General features: G+C 40.2%; 1 protein-coding gene across 8 annotated transcripts in view; it reads right to left on the reverse strand.

Annotated features, from left to right (window-relative positions):
* Nucleotides 1-17,333, reverse strand: part of dlgap4b (discs, large (Drosophila) homolog-associated protein 4b) — a 131,091-nt gene that overhangs the window by 11,842 nt on the left and 101,916 nt on the right. For 4 of the 8 annotated variants that reach the window (XM_006784493.2, XM_006784494.2, XM_006784495.2 and 1 more), the window contains exons 4-9: nt 13,091-14,385; nt 12,699-12,913; nt 11,307-11,408; nt 10,436-10,580; nt 9,127-9,382; nt 8,679-8,831 (exon numbers count right to left, since the gene is read on the reverse strand). In XM_006784493.2, coding sequence (XP_006784556.1) covers nt 8,679-8,831; nt 9,127-9,382; nt 10,436-10,580; nt 11,307-11,408; nt 12,699-12,913; nt 13,091-14,317 — 2,098 coding nt within the window. In that variant the 5' untranslated portion in view covers nt 14,318-14,385. The remainder of the gene's footprint in view (nt 1-8,678; nt 8,832-9,126; nt 9,383-10,435; nt 10,581-11,306; nt 11,409-12,698; nt 12,914-13,090; nt 14,386-17,333) is intronic. The other 4 variants (XM_006784497.2, XM_087840635.1, XM_006784496.2 and 1 more) reach the window with 3 other exon arrangements.

Raw genomic sequence — 17,333 nt, forward strand, 5'->3', positions numbered from 1 at the left:
CCAGTGACTTCTAGGGATTGTGAACACAAAACAAGGAAGAATCAATGATAATAAAATGCACAAGTAGAACTGCAAACAGCTTACTGCATTACCCATTTGTTTATCAGGGTCGTTCTAAGAACTCGCTAACCACTTTTCTCAACATGTCCAAAGCAAAACTCTTCAGCTGCACATAAACACACAGAGACGCTGTTGCATGAAAGCTGGAGCTCCAGCTGATCTGGGGAAGCATCCCATAAAGTGGAAAATCTAATCAGGCAGAAAATTGAACAAACTTATCATCCCATAAAGGTTGCTAAATTAAATCACACACACCCCGTGTGCTTCAAAGACTCAATCACAAGACAGGTGATGAAATCAGTAAACCAATTGCTGGCCACTTGACACTCAAAGCCAAATATGGTACAACAGCTGAGGGAGATAGATTTATCTGCAGTGCTCACTAATGACAGTCCAAAAATGCCCTCCAGTCATAAAAGATAACGCGGAGAGAATGTATACACAAAGGAGGGAGAAAAACCACTTAAATAAAATCTGTGTAGTAAGAGATAACATGCAATTAACATTTTTACAACACCTTTACAAGTAAAATATTCTCTCTTTCCACCACCTTTAATAGTGCATTTATGCTTGTTGTTACAGCATGTTGAGTAATAAATGCCAATTTGGCAAGACACAAAAAAAAGCAAGCAGCTGGGCTTTTCCAACATGGGATACATAAGCTTTTTGCAGTGACTCTGACACAGGTCACTTTTAATGTTCTGTCAGATAGATCAGTGACAGTGGTGGAGAGCACCATTGCACTCGTGAGAAAATACTTTTTGCACCTATATTAATGAAATCTGTAAGCATTAACTCATTAAGTGTAACTATATATGTTAATATATATGTTAATATCGATCTCAGTAACTAAATCAATGTAAGCGTGTGTGTGCTGCATGTGATGCAGTAGCTCCCTCCGCACCTCGCACTCTGACTGAGCGAGTTAGATCGCTGTGGCGAAAAGTAACCAGAGTGCCCAGTCAGACGCTCATCTAGCCCGATGCGTTCAGATGCCATCAGATCAATGGAAAGAAGCGCTCATCTGAAAGGGGCTGGCGTCTGTACGCTTTGACATGTTCAATGCTGCACCAACAAAACAAATATGCTAGCTGTGTGTTAATACTCCACCGCGTCGCAATGCTCCAGTTTCATGGTCACATGGCAGGGTACCATATACAGGGGTTAAAATTCTCAAGCCAAGCTCCTTATACTGGTAACAGTTTGTGTTAGTTTACATGAAATCCACACAACATGAGACCATCACGCAATATAAAAAGCAGATTTTCCAGCTCATACCAACGTCTGCCCTCTGCCTTTTAGACCACAATGATTCCATGCTAGCATGGCCATTCATTCAGTTTTCTTTATAGCTTTCATTTCCCTCTGATCTATATTAGTAAAATCAGAGGAAGAATTTGTGATATAAATCTTTTTAAGAATAGAACATTTGGCCATTCTGGAGCTGTGTATAATCCAGTCATCAATCACAAGCTATATAGATGTTCAGTCAGGCTACAGATTCCCATTAAGATCATGTAAACACACTTACAGGCTTCTATAGTTAGTTTAAACACAAGGACTCTGTAGAAGAGACCACTATTCCCCTCATGCTACACACACATTAATGGCAGAGTGCGATGGAGTACTACTAAAAATGTCTAATCTAAACAGGGAATGTTACTGTAGCACTGTAAACCCTTTGGTTGCTGTATAATCCCTCAAATAGATGATTTATTTGACATCACATGAGGAAAAAAAGAGGAATGAGTAAAAAAAACCATGGAAGAGAGTTAGCACTGAGAAGAGCCCAACCCTTTGAAGCTGAGAGAAGAAACTTACCTTTTAAAGCCTGAACCATGAAATAATTGCCAGAAAATTCCAAGTTTTTAAAAAAATGAGACTGTTTACTTTATTTTACTTTCTGATAAAATCAAATAAAATAAAGTGAATATTTGCATATATGAGTTTTAATTGGCATCAGATTTGTTACATCATTAAAAATGCATTGTGATTTTTATTTTGTTTTTTCATATGGGGGAAAAAAAGCACACTGATGATGTGAAACGCCTTAATATAAATTTAAACTTGGCCTATTTAACATTATAGTCAGGCTTAGCTTCACTACCACTTAATCAAAGTGTAAAATGTGGCACAACAGCAGGACATGATCACAGATTCCTATAGTCACGTGCTAAATTTTACATTTTAGATTAGAAGAAACAACACAACAGCTTCTGGTGAACTTCATTCAACATTTTTTATGCTTCATCAGGTTTCACTGAAAGCTGCGGTAAAAATTCCAAGAAGGGTTTTTAAAAAGCCCTGCAGCAAACACGTGAGCTGCTTTGAATCACTAACAAAAGGGTCATTTGTTCAATCTGCTCCTTATCTTTACCTCCAAACACTCACATACACACACTCACAGCTCATCTGACCTCGTACATATTATTGAGTCAGTTTAATCTGATAAAGTGCGAGTCAATTTTGTCAATTTGCTGTCAGTTACCAGCCTGAAGTACTGGACCGTCACTAGATCTAAGGTCCTTCTGGCAGTCCAAGATGTATGAATACAGGGAGTTCTTTTTCCAATCTAAAAAAAGTGCTGTTACTTTATTTAATAGCACAAAAAAAAGTCTGTATGGAGTAATTCAGGACTGTGAAGATAAACGTCTGGAAAAATCAAAAATACAATCATTCCTACTGACAGACTAATACCTGTCAACAGCCAAGAAGTCTCGCTTGTGACTGCTGCCCTTTGTCCCCGCTGTGACACTAAACAGCGATGCACTCAAGATGACATTCCAGAGAAGCCTGAACAATGACAGCATTAATAAACCGCGGAGATGATACCCAGTCCACACCTAAACTGGCCCACCTCCAGACATAGAGCGTGTCTTCTTCCTTTCACAGACAGGAGTGCGAACATGCACACCCTTTCACACACCCTTTCCTAATAGGAAACATAAACTGCCAATAAAGGATCCACTGGTGTTGCCAATATGGCGAAAGCCTGAATAGTCATAACGGTCAATATTGAGAACACGATTATTCAGCACAATTATTTGCTGACTTTTGCATAATCAGCCATTTGTAGAGCTTAACAAATATCAGATCCGAGTTTCCGCATCAGCCTTAAAAACTTGTAACGGTTCTTCTTGTTGACCTGATGCATTGATAGTTGATGCATTGAAACACACATTTCAAAGATGGAAGGCACCAACTCTGAGCTAGCCTAAAAGCTCACAAAACAAAAACTGTAAAGTGTTTGGCATCTTTCCACACAAACACTGTCAAACAAATGTCATTCAAGAAACGTTCACTTTAACATTCATCATAGCTATGCACGTCACTATCCACCAAGAATGACCAACATCCTCGCTGATACAGCTGAAAAGTCCCCATTTCCTCTCCTTTTTCTAACGCGAGTTAGACACTAGGCAGAGCACAGCGTGTGATGTGGTGCGCTGGCAATACTAATGCATCCCAGTGTGCGGGGTAACTGTCACCGTGACGAGGTGTTAGAGGGCATAGATAGTGTGCATGTCTGTGTTTGGACACCTGCCCCGCAGATCTCCAAGTGTCACATCACGCTTTCGTCATCTGACCAGAATTCACCCTCTTAACTCTTAATGCCGCTGAATCTGCTTTACTCACGTAACTGTCATAACTGACATCTGCCTCTGAGATTAGTCAGGAGATAAATCAGCAGAGCTGCGCACAACAAACGGGACACTCAAATACAATCAGTATGTTGTCAAATAAATAACATTAATTCCAAAGACGGTATATTTTAGATGGACAGTGGTAGGAAGGCCTTGTGTCGAACCTTGTGTCTACTTGACAAACTGTCAAACATTTTTTCCCGTGTCTTTTTGAGTACCGTCGCTGCCACAGTGTTCCCACGAGACTGCAGATTCCTCCACATACAGATTAGCAATGGCATCCATAACCACACGAGTGACCCAACCGGTTTTTAACAAGTCTAGAGTTTACCCACACAATCCACTGTTGTTCATACAGATTAATGAGCAAAGTGTAAAAAGTCAACTGTATGATAGCATAGAAAACAGATGTAGAAAGCCTGTTGCTATCAGAAAGAGTGCAGTGCAGAAACGCATTAACAACAGAGGAACAGCAAGTAGCACATTCTCTCATCAGACTGTCTCCTGCACTTGCTTAGGTTAAAGATTTCAGCCACACAGGTATACACAGCTGTGGAAACAGAAACATCTTATTTTAAATCGTATAATAAAAGTGCAGCCAGCTCTTTCTAACCCTAAGCTTTTGTTCAGAACTGCAGAAAAGAGCTACAAAACAGACATGAAGCCAAAAACTGCTGCCAAAATAACCTTCAACAGGGATGCACTGAATTAAAAACATATAGTTGGTCTTTGGAGTAAAAAGTTTAACAAAGGAGAGAGAAAAAAAGCAGGTCGCTGAAAAAATGTTTTGATATCTAGATTTTTTTAGATAATTTCAGCATTATGGTTGAAAGCAACATGTTGCATCAATTGTTGTTGTTGTTAAAAAAAATAGATTCATCTTCAATTGAGACACAATAGCAGTGTGGGAAATAATTATTTCATCTGCTGCTCAATTTGTGGGTTTGCTCACTTACAATGAGGTTAACAGTCTCTATTAGTTATGGTAGTTTTCTCAACCAACAGTGCGGTGAAGTTATCCTGTACCCTTAAGAGAAAAACAGCTCTAAACGATGTTTCCACCTCCCTGCTTGACTGTGGGGATGGTGTTCGTTGGATTGCACTCAGCATTTCTTTTCCTTCAAACATGACGGGTCAAGTTGGTGCCAAAGAGCTTGATTTTAGTTTCATCTGACCACAGCACTTTCTGCCAAATTTTCACTGAATTATTTAGAAGTTAGAAGTTCACTGTCAAACTTCTTGAGCAGGAGAAACTTATGGTACTACATTCCTATGTAGTCTAGTGCGTTAGTGATGGTGTTCTTGGTGACTGAGGTCCTAACTATCTTCAGATCACTAATAAGCTCCTCTCATGTGTTTTTTGGCTGATCCACCATCTTTCTCATAATCATCTTCACCCTACGAGGAAAAATTTTGCATGATTGTGACCGATTTTATATTTCTTCCAGTTCTGAATAATCGCACGAGCAGTTGTCACGTTCTCATCAAGATTCTTGTTGATGGTCTTGCGTTCCCGTGACATACTCTGACACCTCTTTGGTCTTGCCCACTTTGGTGGAAAGGTTGGAATGTTAGAAATTGATTCTGTTGACAGAAGTGCTTTGTACACAAAACAGGTTGAGATTAGTAGTATCTATAATATACTGTAATTTGTTTGTCACATGAGCATATAGACAAATTTTGGGAGCCAGAATTGTGGCTGCGTTGTAGGTGAACAAATACTTGTTTCATTCAACGACATGCAAGTCAGTTTGTAACTTTTATTTGATGTGTTTTTTCTGGATTTTTGGTTGATATTCTGTCTCTCTCCTTTAAAAATAAAACTACCATAAAAATTAGAGACTGTTCATTTCTTTGGAAGCGAGCTAACTTACAAATTCAGTACTGGATCAAATAATTATTTCCCCCACTGTATTGATAAGAATTTCTGTAAAAAGTAGGGCTCTGCTGCACAAGACACTGGCCTGTGAAGGAAATCGTCTTTCCATTGCCTCAGCAGAGTGAGGCAGCCTTGTTACATTACCTTTCAGAAGGCTTTATTTTTTTCGTCCTTATCTGAGGCATGAAGATCAAGTATTACTCTGGAGTGCGTAAACTTGAAGAATCTGTCTCGATCTATAACTAGGAGCCAGTAAATTTAGAGCATAGGTTATCTGAGTCATGCTGTGAACCCAGATATGCTGAAGAATGATTTAAGATGGTGTTTTTAATGTTTGGTTTTAATGCTACCTTCACAGATAAACGTTGACAGGTGGTTTGTGTGTTTTGACATTTATTTATTTAAACCTGGTCGCCCATTTTCAGCTTGACGTAGCTTGAGGACCACCTCTTTGGTGGTCTCAGTCAGTATTGTCCTGTTTTCATGTTTCATCCAAAAAAAATATTTCAACCAGTTTTCAGTATGATTGAAATTTAATTGACAGAGAACAAATTAGGATCAATAGAAAGACCAGGATGTCATCTTGACAGTAAAGTAGGACTTGTATAGATTGCATTCATGGTGCTTAATGTAGAGGTCTTAGACTCATATCCCTAACAGAGGACAAAAAAAGAATTGCTGAGGTTTTAGGAGGATATAAATCAGTTTTAAAAACCATCCCAATTAATTAAACTTTAACTAAAGATTAAAGAATAAATCCCAAACTGAGAGAAAAGAAAAATAGGACATGTGCTACATGATAAACAGCAATATCTTTTCACTATTTGGTAGTTCCCACAAAGCCACCACTGTTTGAAGGGCATTTCCCACCATCGGGTTTGGAACATTTGATCAATTAGTTTTAGAAGCTTGAGTGAGTTAAAGTTCCCTCTCAGGGAGAATATTGCAATAGTAATTAAATAATTAAGCACACAACAAGGTAAAAATCAAAGCCTTAAGATACCAGCACACCAGCTATAATCCAGCATATAATCCATCATGTTAAAGGGTACACAACTTTACTAAAGAACACACTAATCTTCATCCCAAAATGCTTCTTTAATAAACCAGGATGGAAAAAAGCTGAGGGCAATAAGGTTGGATCCAAACACAACCACGTTCTCAATAAAGACTGGAAAGACTGAACATAGTGGATGACAGCTCCAGCTCAGCGTAAACCAATATAAACACTGGATCAGTAACAACAACTGGTTCAAGTGACACTTATGGTTCAGAAACAGCATGAGGTGAACTGTGATGCTGGGTTTATCAGCAAAGTATGGATTATGTACAGTTTAATTCATTAACATCACAAGAAACACACAACACTGCCTGTAACCATGACCACCACTCCCTTGTCATGGAAACCATCATCAGGACACTGAAAGATTTTTCACAGTTACAAAACTGCAGAACCTTAAATGTAACCTGAAAAGGGCTCTAAACCAACATTTGGGCGAATATTGGGGCAGCCCTTAAATAATCCCCCTGTGCAGGCCAATTTTAATGAAGACAAGTGAATACATTTAGCCGTCCACTTAGACTTATGCTCAGAAACACCGCATTTATCCAGCACAAATTATCAACTGGAATGCTCAGTTATCGTCCTAACACCACAAAGCATACGTCCGTTTCCGTGGGCAACAGCTAACCGTCATCCTGTCACCGAAAAAGCCGGGACACCAAACTTGAGCTTAATTGATGATAACGTGTAAACAGTAAGCTGAGAACGGTTAGTTTACTTACCCTATTCTCACAGCGCAGTCAAAAAAAACACGAAGTGTCTTGAGTAAAGACTTAGACTGTTTCAATGACAGCTGTCGACACGCACTACCTGTCACGCCTGTGGAAACGAAAAGCCGGGTTTTGTTGCCTTTTGTTCGGAGCGTCTCTCTGAGCTCCAGGGAGGCGTGGTGGTCGCTCTACTTGATGCCTTCAGGAGCACCTCGGACATTCTATCACCACCGTCAGAAGACCAAAAGCTTTTTTCTTTTTCTTTTCTTTTAATGCTAATAATAGCATCGGCAAGGTCCTACAACTTTTTAAAAATTATTTTATTTTATGTTATTTTTTTTTTTAAAATTCAGACATAAAAAATACAGTAAGGATAACAACAACTGAAATAAAATTAGATCTAAAATGAAATTTTCTTTTTCTTACTGTAAAGTTAGAAAAAGCAAGATCACAGGCTTGCTGCCAATGAAAGTGTTAGTTTTAATTCTGTTCCACTGCTCTAAAATGCAATTCTAGACACTTTTGGACATTAAATATACTTTACACAACCATATTCATAATGCCTTAAATTTTGCACAAGTAAATTAAGTATTAGTATAACTGCAACAAAGACCCTTTCTAAGAAAAATATCTGATTGCTTCTTATACAACAAAAAAAACAACTCTATCTGATGTCTACACTCTAAACTCTGATAATCAGAAATTAAATTGGATTTAATTTCTCAAATGTAATTTTAATTTTTGTAATTTTTAATGCAATATTTTTTGAAAAACAAAACAACAGACAAGCTAATTTTTCCTATTGTGTTTATGCACAAGTAAACACGTTTAATTAAAAAAACAAAAAACAAATCCTTGGCTAAAATATGTAGACTGAAGCTACAGAATAATCCCCAAGTAGCACTGAAAAGTTTCATTACCTTGAAGGCAGCATGTTGTCTAACTTACACACTGTGTGAAGAGCGCCACAAAGTGGATGTTTTTTTGTTTTTTTGTTTGTTTTTTAATAGTAACCAATAGCCTAGGAATATGGTCAGGGGCCACTGAGATGCCAACAACCAGTAAAACATTCCTGTGAAATTAAAAGTTAGGTTAGCAAACAAACTGCTCACTGTCTTCTTGTGCTACCATGTCCTGTAATCACAAGTTACACAGTAATGTATACTTAGAGTATGATTTTAATCTAGTCTCTGTCCAGCAGTTTGACAACTTTATATTTGTACTGATAAACATTTTATTGACTTATTTTTCTTTGTAGTTCATGAAGTGGTAAATGGATAGAATGATTTTAAGGGGAAAAGGGGTTGGTTTCACATTGTTACCTGTGCGTGGGGGTAGGATGTGTGGTCTGTCTGTCCCAAAACGCTGAAGAAAAATTGCAAGTTGTTTCTCCTTTGGTTCTTTGTCCAAGCCTGTGGCTCTCAGGTAAGAGCCAAACTGTTCTTTCCATGTCTTCCATTGTCCAGAAAGTTCGTCTAGCATGGGCAAAAAAGGCTGCATTTGAGCTGCATGTAACGCTGTGTGCATGCTGGAGGATCAGTTGCCCGCCAAAGACCAAGGTTATAATGAACATTCAAACTACTACCATGGAAAACACAAAGCAAAGCAAAGAATTTGGGCTAATGTGATTGTGTCATACTTGAAAAGGAGCGAAAGAAAATGGTTTTATCAGTTTGGGAACACATTACTGTGATTTGTGGCAATGACTCTTCCTATATTGTTTTATAAAAAATCTGCAATTTACCATCAGTTTTTCAGTCTGGGACTTACCAGTGCTGGTGCTGTAGGTGCGAACCGTGGTGTCAATGGGAGGCGGAGAGCAGCCCGAGTCAATGGATGCAACTTCGTCGTCTTGGGAACAGCCAGCCTGGATGGCTCTCAGGTAGCTGTGGCTGCGGGATCGGAAGCACGTTGGCATGGGTAGGTCTGGAGGCTCTGAGTTGTCCTGAGAATGGGAACGGGAATCTCTAAATGTAGAATCTGAGCTGCGGTCTTCATAATGATGGCTCCTTTCTAGGTCTCGTAGCTAGAGTGAAGGAAAAAAAACAAAACAAAGATTGGCACTGATGTAGCAGTAGTTATTTTGTTCACTGCAGCTGCTCTGTATGGTTAAAGGTATGTAGAATTTGCTATAAATGCATTTTTATGATGTCCAATAATGATATATTAGACTGATTTATTTTATAGGCTATATTTATATGCGTTAAAGTCATTTTTTCTTCTAGTGATCTGCACCGTTATTTAATTTTTTTTCCTCACGTAAAACTGTACAACAATAATGCTAAAAACAAACAAACAAACAAACAAAAAAACAATAAGGCAACAGATGTGATTTTTTTCATGTAGTGACTCAGTGCTCATACAAATTCAGCTTTTGCTCTGACTTTTCTAAAGGTGAGTGTCAGCACACATTGGCACAATCATGTAAATGTTTCAGGTAATTTGAATTTTTCTGCTCTGGAAAAAGTCCATCACTAAGTTAAAAATATAATGCATAATGAATTTGCATGGCTAGCTACTGTGCATTTAATTTCAATCCCTAAATTGATATACTGGGCGAATGTGTTGTAATGCAGTGAGTGAGCTGTCGGAGATTGGCTGTAAATCCTGTACTAATAGCCTGCACTGCCTCATTTCACTGAGGAAGATCAGAGCCATGCTGCACAGTTGTTCATCATCTCACCGACCTTGACATTGGGAGGCTAATAGTTCTTATGTAAGTGGACGAACTGGAAATTTAAACTATCAGTGAGATGCAGTCAGAAAATAGGGAATCTTTGTTCGCTGGGAGCTCGTTTGATTACAGCCGTTCGGGCTGTATCTGTGAAAATGTAAATTATACTAAGTAAACGAGTGTAGCTCGAGGCAGACAAAAGGGTCTTTGACTGGTGATGTGAGAGTAGAAAGTTTGCCAGGAGCCAAATGATGTAAATTATGATTGAGAACAAATGCACTCGGAACTCATTAGGAAGATAATGGAAGCAAATGAGACACAGACAGAAATGGAAAACATTTTTTTAACCTCTGAAAGATAAGAGACGCCACATTTTCCCTGTCAGTCTTCTAGGAAAACACTGACCTGTCCCATGCGCCTGCCCAAGGTACTGCAAGCCTGGCTGAAGTCATCGTCGTCCCATGGTGGCAAAGATGAGCCTATACTCCCAATACAGTCTAGGTTGTCTAGGCTGCGATTATTGGAGAACTCTCTGAGAGCTGGAAGACAGCTGGGAAGGGAAGTAACCAAAAGATATCCTTTAGGGATATGAAGTCTAAGTAGAAAAACTGATAGAAAATGATTGTAAACAGGATATGCTGTTGCTAATGCACGATGACAGAGAGCCAGAAGGGAAAACGTTGATCAAGGGAGAAAATGAGTGACCAGCAAAACCAGAAATTGAAAGAGAGATAAAAGGAGGACAAGTTTATTATTGAAGTCATCCCTTTAATTCCCACTTTGATGCTCCAAATCTCATCTCTGTTTCATCTAATTTTAGCATTAGTCATTTTAGCATCCCAGCATGCAAAGCCAATGATGTCAGGCGAGGCATGTACAGTGCACAGCGTTCTATGCCATCATGGTGCCAAGACAAAACATGTTTAGGTTTTTATTAAGCTAAAAATAGTATGTTATACATGTTCTTTGTTGGCACACAGTGATAGTGACATGGCAGTAAAATGCCATGGCAAAGTGTATGGACACAGATGTCCCCCTCATTCCCTAATTTGAATAGTGTTGAAGCTACTTTCCACCTAAAAGCACTGGACAGATGGTATTTACAAGCTTACGGGAGGTTAGCAGTTGTTGGCAGCAGGACATGAATTTTTGCATTTGGAGTTTCCACTTTCAGACATCTGAGGGGGGCAGTGCAAAGTCACTGATCATAGACCAATCCGATCTGAAGTGTTCTGCACCGCGCCCCTGAGAAGTGGCTTGCAGACCTATCACTAACCTGCTCATTGACCTGCCCAGCTGGTGCAGAGAGGACACACTGTGGAGTGGAGACCACAGGGCATCTAGCTCCCCTTGCAAAAAGGTGTATTCCAGGGTTCTGCTGCTCACGCCAATCAGGTAGGCGCAGAACGGAAGAAAGTAGGGTTGGACGATCAGGAATTAGCAGGGGGGTATTAGGGTAAGTCATTCAAGCGTAATTCTAGATTTTTAAATTGCTCGGTGTGTTCGGTAGGTAAGCTGTGCCCATGATTATCAACAACAACCCCCCCCCAACCTGCCTCTGATCCAACCAGAATCATAAGATACCTCAAAAGGAAACTATACAACACATTATTGCATCAAGGTTTGTGTCATGTATGTATATGAATGTAATAGACACTGACAAAAACAAGTCCAAAATACACTAAAGTTTGTCAAAGCATGATAATCTGGGGGAAAAGATGTTATCGTGGGGTATTAAAATTCTATACATTTCTCTAACAAGTCAATATTTGAAAAGTTGATTATACATTAGAAAGCACGACAGCTGTGGCTTAGATTAGTGTAACATCGCTGTGGATAAAAATGAAACAATATGACTATATTTTCTGGCCTTGCATGAAAAGGCACAGTCAATTAGCAATGTCCCACTGTGCTTGCATCACACATTGTGCAATGCTTTGCTCCAGAAACCATGTCACTCAGAGGCAAGTGAGCCACAGTCCCACTTAGTCAAAGCGATTGGGCTGATTTGTGCTGATTTACTGGCTGAACGCAAGCAAAAGTCAGTGTCGTATTGTGTAAACTGCACTACTGTATAGCGTATTATCTTAGTGACGCTTTCTATGGCCAATAGTATGTAGGTAAATCACAGCTGAGGTATGATAGTAAGAGTGACATGTGGACAGCAGCAGGGAGTCTGACACCACTTCTATGCGTGAGTAAGCGCAGCGTGGACTGTGTGTACACGTGTGCACCTGTGTGTGTGTGTCTGTTCTGAGGCTGGGCTTCAGTATGTATCCATAGTTTTTTGTTTTTTTTACTGTTGTTTGATTGTTAAGAGCTTTTGCCAATCAGTATTTATAACAGTGTGTTCTAATAAGTGTTTTGGGCGTTCTCTGAAAATCAGCAGATTTTTTTTTTTTTTTTTGGGGGGGGGGGCTACATACATTTTAAAGGGCCAAACAGTAACTTTTCTTCTGACTATAGTCATGCATTAAAAACAACATGTTGTATTTTTCCCAGCTTATCATGACTGTAGAAACAGACATGGTCTCTAGTTGTTCTCATGAACAGTAACCATACGCTTTCTTCTTCTTCTTCTTCTTTGATCCTTGTTTGTATGTAAATGGTTTCTCCCTTATTGTTTATGCTAATGTGTAATAAACCATAGTTCAGTTTGTGCCCTTACTTGCGTGGGGGAAACTGGTCACTCAGAGACTGCTGGGTAGCCCTGAGGTAGCTCTGACGCCGAGCAGCAGTTTTTGGTGAGGGTTTGGGACTTCCCTCAGAGTCATCACTGTCTTCCATGTCTCCCATTGCCTTCACATAGCTACCACTCCGCATCCGCCGGCATGGGATTTCATTGGCACCCCCGCTGCGACTTAATGAGCTGCTCCAGTCACCCTATAGCCACCATTAAGTGAACAAAATGAGTCTTCAGTCAGTTTTTAACGATCTATGTTGTTATCTAAGCACTGAAGTGTTTCCCTTGATGGTAATAGCTTATATAAACATACAGTAAACACTCAACAAATAGATAGAATATAATTTTTTATCCACTCTACTTTGTGGGCTACTCACCCTTCTTCCAACCTGTAGGTAGTTGCAGGTTAGTTCTTGTTGGCAGGACTTGGACTTGAGCATGGACCTGTCCAGAGTAGCTGAGCCCTTCTGAATAACCTGTCTTGGTTGACCCATGGTTAATGTGGACCATGACCCTCCTTTCATATAGTCACTATCATTCATCATCAAACCTCCTGGTCCACTTAATCCACCTAGTCCACTTAATCCACCACCTCCTCCACCCCCTGGCCCAGGAAGTGCCTGATACTTTAAGTCACTGCTGCTTTTAGATGAGCTGATAGTGTTGTAGCCACTGTGGATGTATCTGTTCTGCCCCCCGTGGCTGTCGGGGCCAGATGGACGCCCGAGAGTCATCATGGCCATAGTGTTGTGGTAGCTGCTCAAATCGCTGCTGTCCAGATCGTCCGAGCTCCAGTAGCCCGACATGTTGGAGCGTGGCCGTCGCTTGGCAGTTGCTTCTGATTTTGTACCCCGATCTTTACTTTTGGCTCTGCGATTGTGCTTCCCTCCATCCTCCGTACTAGACGAACCTCCTCCACTGCCGGTCGACCGTCCGTTAACATTTCCTTTCATGTTGTGGCTCTCCAGGGACTGTGACTTTGCAAAGAGCTTCTGCACTGAGTGCAGCATGTAACGAATACGACCAGGACTGTCTGTACGCTGCTTGGCAGCAGCAGCAGCAGATGTTCGGTGAAACTGCAATGTGCTGAATCCATCACGGCCACCAGGTAACTGTTTATCAAACTCAAGCAGACTTGGTGGGGTCTGGTTCTTGGTCATATGATGTGATATTGTTGCTGAGCCACTTGTAATCATAGGTGTTCGTGCGCTCAGCCCTGCCATGCCCATGCCCATGCCCATTCCCGTCCCCATGCCCATGGACATGGAGGTCCCCAAGGTCCCTGTGCTTATTCCTCCGATACTGTCCCCAGGAGGAGAAAAATCAGACTGGTCATAGGAGTTGTAGTGAATCCCAGGAAAGGTGCTGCTGTTGGACAGCTGGTTGTTGAGGGGCAGCATGCATTCTGGTGGAAGGGAGCTTGGGTTGGCTGAAGAGTAAAGGTGGGGGTCCATGGTGCCATAGTGGTCCATTGTGGGACTCAGCAAATAAGGGCTGCGAGGAAGTGTGGTGGTCTTATGAGAAAAGAGGGCCTCTGAATGGTCTGCAGAAGGGTCGCAGGAATCAGACAGGTGTCTGCTGCGGTTGGTCCCTAAGCCTTTCATGATGGCGAGGAGGTCCAACCCTCTAGAAGACCTCCAGGCCAGAAGAGAGATTCTTTTAAAGATATTTCCTAAAAAAGAGAGACAAACAACCCAACACAAAAGACAGAAGGAAAAAGGTTTAGAGCTGATTAATACAGCACTGTACAAAACACATAACACTCAAACTCAACCATCCATATCAGCATGGCCACACAAATACGCCCACTTCTGTGCTGAACCAGACTAAAACAGAGTAGCTGGAAGGCATTTCTTTGTCTGTACAGTGAATGAGCCAGCTTCCCACTGTCTCCCACAGTGAACATCTGTGTTAAAATGCTAGAAATGGATAGAAACACAACATGTTAAACAAAGCCGCGCTGTAGCTTGTGGGTCAGGGCATAGATTATCAGTAGGAGAAAACTGCTGACAGCGCCTCTGCATTTATGTGGGTCTTTGCAGCTGCCAGCAAACAAATATCTCCTTTTTCTGCCTAATCACATTCAGAAAAAAAAGGTCAATCGTCATTGCACAAACATTTCCTTTCATGAGCACCCACAAACAAATGCAGACATGAGAAGATTTGATTTTGTGGCCTTTCCTTTAATAATAATAATAAAAAAAAAATCCAAAACATAATATTACACACTTAAGGCAGTTTAAAAAATTATAGTTAACAACACTACCTGCTGTCTCTGGCTGACTCACTGTATCTCCTCCAGGTAAATTGTGATACACAATGGCCAAATCTCTGTAAAAGCCCTTTCTTTCAGCTTGTATCATTCTCTCTTATTCCATCTGTTTCTCTTTCCCTCTCCTCCTCCACTGTCACTTCTCTCTCCACTTCCCACCTCCAATGGGTATCCCTGGCATGACTGTTGAAGCTCCTGTCCTAGCTTTGCATGGTGAGCCAAGGATGGCGGGCAGAGTGTCATAGTGAAACCAGTAAAAGAGGATTTGACCAGTGGGCGGTGGGCGGCAGGAGTTGGCAGCTACAACTTCTTGTCCTCCTAGTCAACCTGTGCCAATGCCCTGCCTGGCAGGACAGCAAGAATGGCGCTTCTCGTCATGGACCATGAACAATTATAATGGAGGGATATCATGCAAAGGTGATAGTGACAGGTATTAGGCTTGTTATCCTGTGTGGATATGTATTTATTAATAGCTGAATAGTGTAATTATTATTACTCAATTTCTGCTAACTTTTTAAGCCACAAGAATAGTAAACAAGCCCACCGAGCATCTGTAAATACATCTGTAAGTACATTACATTTCAGCTTTTTAAAGCATGCTGCTTCCTTATCTCTGCTGGTGCAGTCGAGTGAATTAATAACTGGAATAATTCTTTGTACATTTTGGCAGACAGCTAATAAACACGTACATTTCTACTGAATTAATTGCCATTTTTAATAAATACTGTTAGTATATTATGATATCACGCTGTAAACTGGAGGTAAACTGGGATAAAATATGGATGTCTTAATATTAGAGACTACCTCCGAAGCAGATGAAAGGAAAACTAATAATACTGTTAAAACGTAATCTTATGTTCAGCACAGTACATTTAATCTTAATTACTTTCAGACAAAGTCAGCTCTGCAGGACAACAACAGTTCCCTGAAAATGTATTAACTTACAGTCGCTCTGCACAAACGCAGACTGCTGTTTGCTACGGAGGTTTTGGGTTCGGGCCAGATAAAAACCATCACTCCCTCATTTGAATTTTAGTCAGGTACTCACATTCCATAAAAAACAATTGTCAAAATAACATTGCTCTTTAATTTTTGTCATTCACAGTTTGCATATTGAGAAAGCTAATGTGAATTGTCAGCCTAGCAGTTAATGGCTTTTTATACCACTTTCCTATTCATAAAATTTGAAAGTCAAATTGGAAATCAACCACCAGACCAGAAACAGACATTTCTTCTTCTCTGTCATAGTTTCTATCAATCAGACAGTTTCTTTGGAGAAATGGCGAGGAAATATTTGCTATAAATCTCTATTGTCACCTTAGGAGAGTTACAAACATGCATAAAAATCAGATAATGGCACAGTGCAGTGTGAGACAGGCAATAAGTGATGACAAAGCAGCTCACCTAAAAATTACACCTCATTTGAAGGGCAATTTGAGTTTATTACAATTCATTGTTTCAGAGAAGGCACAGAAACATTTGGTGTTACTTCACCTTTAAAAGTATGCACTACGTTGACACACTTTTTGCAATTAACCATTTGCCAAAAAGGAAAAAGCAACAAAAAAAATCTCCATATAAATTATGAACTGACTTTATTTCCACCATTATTAGCATGCTCCAGGCACAGACTCATTTAGTGTCATTAACAGAGCCTTTCTGAGTGCCATCTCCGCTGATAGGGTCAAATCCTCTAAATCCTTTTACACCACATTAGCTAACTGCCTCATATCCTGCCGTGACACGCCACTCAGCTAAGCTTAGCATACCCTTCTCAGTGTGTCAACCAATATGGCTCAAACTGACACTGATAGCCGCATTATTATTATGTATTGGAGGCAACGTGACAAATCTGTGTGCCTAAATGCCCAGGATCTCAAGCACTCTAATCGAGGATATGCGGTGAAATACACACAGCAAATTTGTCTGCTAATTGACATTTCCTGTATGTTTTGAGCAGACGATCATTGCAGTGCATCCGTATTTAACAAAAGTGCTAATGAAGTGTTTATTATTAGAAGGCTTGGTTTAAATAGGGATGCTTACCAGTGCATGTCACAGAGGCTTATACTTTATAATGACATTAATCATTCAAGTTCAAGCTATAGTTCATTCTGTCCTACGGTGGAAAAGTAGATATTATAGTTAGATTTACATGGAAACGTTGGGTAACGTGGTGCCTTGAGTTCACTATCATGACTCAATGGGACTGGTAGACACTGCATGTTACTATGACTGTCACTAAACAAAATAAAGCTTGGCAGATAATGTATATACGTGACATATAACCAGAGATGTGAGTGCTTATGATGCAAACCTGCCACAACTTTACTTCACTGTGTGACAGA

This window comes from Neolamprologus brichardi, chromosome 5, assembly GCF_056152115.1.
Source record: "Neolamprologus brichardi isolate AB-2024 chromosome 5, ASM5615211v1, whole genome shotgun sequence".
Classification (NCBI taxonomy): domain Eukaryota; kingdom Metazoa; phylum Chordata; class Actinopteri; order Cichliformes; family Cichlidae; genus Neolamprologus; species Neolamprologus brichardi.